We start from the raw sequence: 6,461 nt of genomic DNA, 5'->3' as shown, positions 1-6,461 counted from the left end.
TCACTAAAGTCGTCCTTTAAAATAATGTCGCTTTATGTAATGTTCCAGTTCAGTGAGGTGGATAACCTGTGTAAATACCACGCTTCTATTGAATCTCAGCTCTCAGCTAACAATGTTCCGGGTGTACCAAGATGGCGTCTATTACTTACAACCTCCCTCCCACTTTCATCACCAACTTGTTTACCGGACATGATTGGCTGCTGGTTAACTTGCCGTCAGTGCGCAGCACGGTGGGGCGGTGCGAAGAAGAAAAGCAAAACAGACGGTGACCCGGAACCGGGCGTTGCGGAGTGCCCGGGCTGGGATTCGGCTACGTGCTGGTGACCCTGTGAAGCGCTGCTATTCTTGGAAGTACACTATCATCATAGTGGTCCCCAAGGGGTCTATGCCGTGACCGGGAGCTGCTGGTGTTCGCAGGAGAACAGAAGAGATACAAGACAAAAGACAACACCCGGGTGACATCTGTTCTCACAGGGGTTTCTGGTGTAGGGGCAGCTGGCTTCTGCCCCTAATGATGTGAACTGGCATCAGGTGGAGGCACCCCACGTCCAGCAGTGTGACCAGCACAATAAACTCACTCTACCAGTCCTGGTTGTAGTACCTGACATAATAACATTACCCCTGTCCACGTCTGACGTTATATTGAGGGACATAGTTACAGATGGCAAAAATAAGTTTTGGGGTACAGTGACTATGAGTGCCATACTGTCCATACCAGGTACTAGGTTATGAGAGTGGATTATTTCTCCCTTCTTCAGTATCTCCCATCCCTTGCCCCATTTTTGTTCCCAGCATGTCTCGGTGGCTTTTCCCATGGTCAAGCTCCCTCAAGACAAGGGCCTGCAGGTATCTTCTCCAACATTACCTGGGCCATTACCTGGAGGAGAGGCTGAGCCTAGAGCAACTGAGTCTGGACCTTTACAATGGAAGTGGACGTCTCACGGACATACACCTAGATATCTGGGTAATATTAAACTTTCAACTATGCTAATATAAGATTTAAAAGATGGCAGTGTGTATGGTGAAATCCAGCTTGAACTTTTGTTCTTTTTATGAAGTGGGGGGGACAGAGGTGGAATATACTGTCAGGTTTTTGATTGCTCTTTGGGCATGAATTGGTGATCATTAGAAATATTATATAAATTCCCATTTCCTTCACAATGATGTCCCTGGGAAAACTCCTCACACAGAGCAATAAGGAAACTTTACAGGGGTGCATTTGTGACAGGAAACTAGACAGAGGTGCATTTGTGACGGGAAACTAGACAGAGGTGCATTTGTGACGGGAAACTAGACAGAGGTGCCTGGCTCTTCTACTGACCATATATGCTATTGCTCCGTTGTTATTGCCTGATGAAGCGGGATCAAACCTGCGAAACGTGTTGCGTTGTCCCCCAGAGTATGTAAATAAACCTGTTGTATTTGACAAACACATTGGCAATTTTTGTGTCAGCTTGGAGGAGGTAAGTCCACCACTGCCGCCACATGTTTTAAACTTTTTAGGTTCTTTTATCCTGTTGTCGCCTCTGTATCCATACTACGCTATATTCGTACCATGTATGACAGATTGTTGAGTAATTGCATTTCTCATAAATATTGGACAGGATTTGGCCTTTCAGTTCCAAATTTCAGCAATAAGCCATTGAAACAATAAATATTATTATTTAGTATTTATAATAATTCCAGTATTTGTATAGCGATTTTCTCCCTTCAGACTCAAAGCACTTGCGAGGCAGCCACTAGAGCGCACTCAGTAGCAATGTTAGGGAGTCTCACCCAAAAATTCCTTACTGCATACTGGTTTACTAGGATGGGAAAAGCAGAGATTGAATGCAGGTCGCCTATGTCAGATGTAGAGCCCTTAACCTATACACTATCCAGCCACATTGCTGTACAGAGTTTCGGTATATATTGTCTTGGCACTTAACTGTCCCTCAGAGGGGCTCACAATCATAGTCCTATGTTTATATCCTCTAGCATATGTATCGTAGCCTAGGGACAATTTAGGGGAAGCAGCTTAACGTATCTGTATGTTTTTAGGAGGTAAACCACACAGACACGGGGAGAACATACAAACTCTGTAGGATACTGTCCGAGCTGGACCCAGCGCTGCAAGGCAAGAGTGCTATCCAATATGCCATGGTGCTGCCGCATAAGTTATCTCCTGAACTATCTGTTCTTATTTTTCAACTTATCTTTAGCGTAACTTTTCAGCACTTGGCAAGCAACCCATGTTGTCGGCTTTTTTTTTTTTTTTTGTTTGACAGGTGATTAAACGTCTTTATATAGATAAGGTAAAAAAAAAACAAATAAGGCGAGAGAATTCATGAGAGGTTTTTTGATTCAGTCCCAAAGTTAAAGTATGTAAACGATTCTTCACAGAATCATTTAGGCTTTGTTTACATCTAAAGTCAAAGGCGCTGAGACCGCGTTTTACGCTTTTTTTGCGCAATTTTTTCTCCCCCTCCTGGCACTCCACTGCGCGCTACAATTTTGTACAAATCTCTTTGTAAGCGCTTTTGCCGAGCGATTCTGTTTTTCACTTCCTGGCGTCAGTCAGGAAGTGAACTCTTTCACTAAATAAATACAATGGGCTTGATTCACAAAATGGTGCTGTTAGCACACTGTGAAAAGTGAAATTTCGCGTGATAATGGTTATCGCGAGTTAACGGTTGCATTTGCGCGATAATTTTGCGCTTTCACGTGAAAGTGACCGTTAACGTGCAAATTTGCGTTAACGTGAATTTTTGCACGCGATAACCAGTTTTTTCATGCGAAAACACACGAAAAGCCGTGAAAATGGTACATGCAGCGCTTTGCTGAACGGAAAGCAGACGCAACGCACTGATATCAACTATCCCTAAAGGATTCATCGCACTAGCGATTTCATGGCGTTTTTTAAAAATCGCCAGTGCTCAAAAGAAGATATGCAAAACGCCCTAGGTGTAAACAAGCCCTTAAAAATGCCTCATTACTGATATACAGATAGTTTGCAACCAGTGTGCTTGCATGCTTTAGCAGTTGTCTCAGTGCACTGAGTGACTTTGTTTATATAGAGCCCACAGAGTTGGAGCTGCTAGTAAGTGTTTACATCTCCTTGCCACTAACTACATGAAGGGCTCTCTGATACGGGCAGCTGGCAGGTGGTGAGTTCACTGCATTGTCAGCTGCTCTCTTGCACTGGCCAGGCGCTTGTACCCGCTCCATACTGGGGGTTTATAGGCGGCAATTTACCCCAAGAAACTCCTATCTGCCTGTATGGAATTGTTGGATTCATATGTTACATGTATAGTGCATATTCCCACCTGGAACTCAGTACAGGCGGATCACGTTGCTGTAAGGACAGATTTCAGTTCTGGACACATCACAGAAAAGTAGATAGAGGACAGCTGCCTTGTGGTGAATGGACAATGGGATCCTCCACCTCCCCCCACCAAGTCTACTTGTTATCAGTGGAGTTGTGGGAAGAAGAAATTGTTGGCTGGGAGCTGCAATTTAGAAGATGATGATATTTTTTAAAGCAAACCTGAAGTGAAAAATAACTTATCCTATGATGAATTATATGTGTAGTACTTATAATGAATAGAGCATTAGTGGCAAAAAGAAAGAGTATCATTTTTATTTTCAGTTGCATCATTCTGTCATGTTTGTAATTTAGAAGCCACACCCCATCTTTTAAGCTATAAAACAAATCAGAAATAATGACCATTTGAACTCTCCTGCAGTAAAACTCTGTCTCAAGCTGTCTCTTGCTGTTACTTGGCTAAGTGCTTCAGAAAACAAGACTGTATAAGACGAAGTAGGTCTAATAACTCAGAGAAGCTCTTTTGCATAGATAACAACTGAAGGTTTTTAACACTTCCTGTACTGGAAAACAATATGAGACTTTTTTCCAGGGCTGTGGAGTCGGAGTCGAGGAGGCGGAGCCGAAGCAATTTTGGGTACCTGGAGTCGGAGTCGGGAAAAAAATGCACCGACTCTGACTCCTAATGAATTTAAACTGTAATTAAAATAGAAAATATGATAAAATGTTCTATTTCTCAGATAATAGTGATCATAAATAATTTATGTATACAGTAATAGCTGTGCTTAGTCCACAAAAATGAAATAAACCAATCAAAAAGTAGTTACCGGTACTTGTGCTGCTTCAATAAAGCAGTTCCCGTATTTTTAAAGTCAGATTTACATATCTGATTGTGACTGTATATATGATGTGTACACAGGAATTTTTTATATATGTTACGGCCAAAGCCAGAAATCGGCCAATTCTAGAATTAACCCGCCGGCTCTAGAACTGGTCGATTTGACGTTGGCCAAAGTCCAAAGTGCTGTAAATTTCTGACATTGGCCAGGCAGTTCTAGAAACGGCCAAAGTCAGACGGCCAAAGTCCAAAATGCACAAATCTCGACTTCGCGTTTTCACCGGCCAGAACCCGAAGTGGCCAGACTTCGGGTTCTGGCCGTAACAGTACTGATACATAGGGGTGATAAGGGGAAAAAAAAAAATTGTCACCTTGCTGCTAATGGTCCACAGCATCCCAGAAAAGTGGAGTCGGAGTCAGATTACAGTGCACACCATCTTTCAGAGGATCTTGTGCTGGGCATACACGACTCTATTCTCCGCCCGATTGATTCCCTGCTCGATTCCGCAGGCGATTCTCTTATCTTCCGCTCGTTTTTCCATTGTCCTAAATGCGGAAGTGAGCCCGGAAACGATTGGACATGTCGGAAATTATCTATCGAGCAATCTAAATGACTCAGAATCGAGCCGTGTATTCCCAGCATAACAGCTGCAAAGCCAAGTTGTTTCCTCCATCTCATAACTCATCCTGTGACCTTAGTAATTGCCACCTGAACAGGCATGCATCGGAGTGTAAAAATCATGACCTGCCTTGCTCTTCAGGCACAGTTCTAAATATACCATCTGATAGCTTGGTAAGCATTGTGCCCATGTGCTACTTTTTTGTGCCAGAATAAAACTGCTGTAGCCAAGAATCTTGTCTTTGTAGTCTGGTTTCATGACCTGAATTAGCCCAGTGAAAGTTGTAAACAGGCAGCTTAGTGGGCAGAGGTGCTGACTGATGCCTCATCCTAATACTGTTCAGAGTGTTGGGTACAGGGCACAAATCAGTGTCTGAGAAGGGGATAGTCTGCTATCCAGGAACTCTGTATTTCAGGGATGGCTAATGAAAGGGTTCCTGACTAATCCTTGGGAAAGTGATTTATCTGACATCAGCTAACCAGAGATGTATAAAACTCCATCTCTGAGCACCTGCACAGGTCTAGTTTTGGGTTGCTGGAGTTGGGCTGTACGTGGTGATGTTTTTGGTTGAGTGCCCAAGTTGGGCTTTATGTAGTACAATATAATACAATAACATTTGTAAAGCGCTTTTCTCCCATTGGACTCAAAGCGCATAGAGACCTCATTGGTTGAGTGCCTGATTTAAAGAGAATCTCCGACCAAGAATTGAACTTTATCCCAATCAGTAGCTGATACCCCCCTTTTACATGAGAAATCTATTCCTTTTCACAAACAGACCATCAGGGGGCGCTGTATGGCTGATATTGTGGTGAAACCCCTCCCACAAGGAAATTCTGAGTACATACTCTTGGCAGTTTCCTGTCTGTGAACCTTGCTGCATTCTGGGAAATAGCTGTTTACAGCTGTTTCCAACTGCCAAAAAAACATGCAGCAGCTACATCACCTGCCAACAGTAAAAATGGCACCATGTAATAAATGTCAGAATGTAAATCAGGGAACCTTAACTCAAAAAAACAAACATGAGTTTCACTTACCTGGGGCATCTACTAGCCCCCAGCAGCCATCCTGTGCCCTCACAGTCACTCATGGCTGCTCTGGTCCCACGCTGCCAGCTAGTTTCGTTTTTGCCGACTGGGAGTCGGCCGGCCACCATGCGTAAATTTTTACGCATTCCCGCTGGTGCAGAAAGCTATCGCGGACATTAACAAGTACATTTTTACGCGTTATGGGTGCAATGTGTAAATTTTTATGCATTGCACCTGTAACGCGTAAAAATGTACTTGCTGTGGTTAGGCTTTACGTAGTGCTGCCATTGGAGGAGCGCTGATTTGGGATTTTATGTAGTGATGCCATTGATGGAGCGCAGGGTTTTGGTTTCTTGTAGTGACGTTATTGGTGGCGTGCTGGAGTTGGGCTCTATGTAGTGATGAGGTTGGAGGGGTGTTGGATTTAGGCTTTATGTAGCAATGCCATTGGTGGATTGCATGATTTGGGCTTTATGTAGTGACATCATTGGTTGAGCGCCGGAGTTGGGCTTTATGCAGTGGTGTTATTGGTGGAGTGCTGGATTTAAGATGGATTTAGGCTTACACAGTGGTGCCGGAGTTGGACTTTATTTTGTGACATTATTGGTGGAGCACTGGAGTTGGGCTTCACTTAGTGACCTCGTTTGGTTAAGTGCCAGAGTTGGGCTTTTTGT

The 6,461-nt window shown here is 43.6% G+C and overlaps 1 protein-coding gene across 1 annotated transcript in view; it reads left to right on the top strand.

Moving 5' to 3' along the window:
* Window positions 1-206: 206 nt before the first annotated feature.
* ATG2A (autophagy related 2A) overlaps window positions 207-6,461 on the top strand; it is a 179,470-nt gene continuing 173,215 nt past the window's right edge. The window contains exon 1 of the mRNA XM_068259988.1: window positions 207-964. Coding sequence (XP_068116089.1) covers window positions 794-964 — 171 coding nt within the window. The 5' untranslated portion in view covers window positions 207-793. The remainder of the gene's footprint in view (window positions 965-6,461) is intronic.

The sequence above is a fragment of the Hyperolius riggenbachi genome, chromosome 11 (genome assembly GCF_040937935.1).
Source record: "Hyperolius riggenbachi isolate aHypRig1 chromosome 11, aHypRig1.pri, whole genome shotgun sequence".
Lineage (NCBI taxonomy): Eukaryota > Metazoa > Chordata > Amphibia > Anura > Hyperoliidae > Hyperolius > Hyperolius riggenbachi.
The sequence above is the reverse complement of the archived record's forward strand: the minus strand, read 5'-3'. Positions and strand labels throughout refer to the sequence as shown.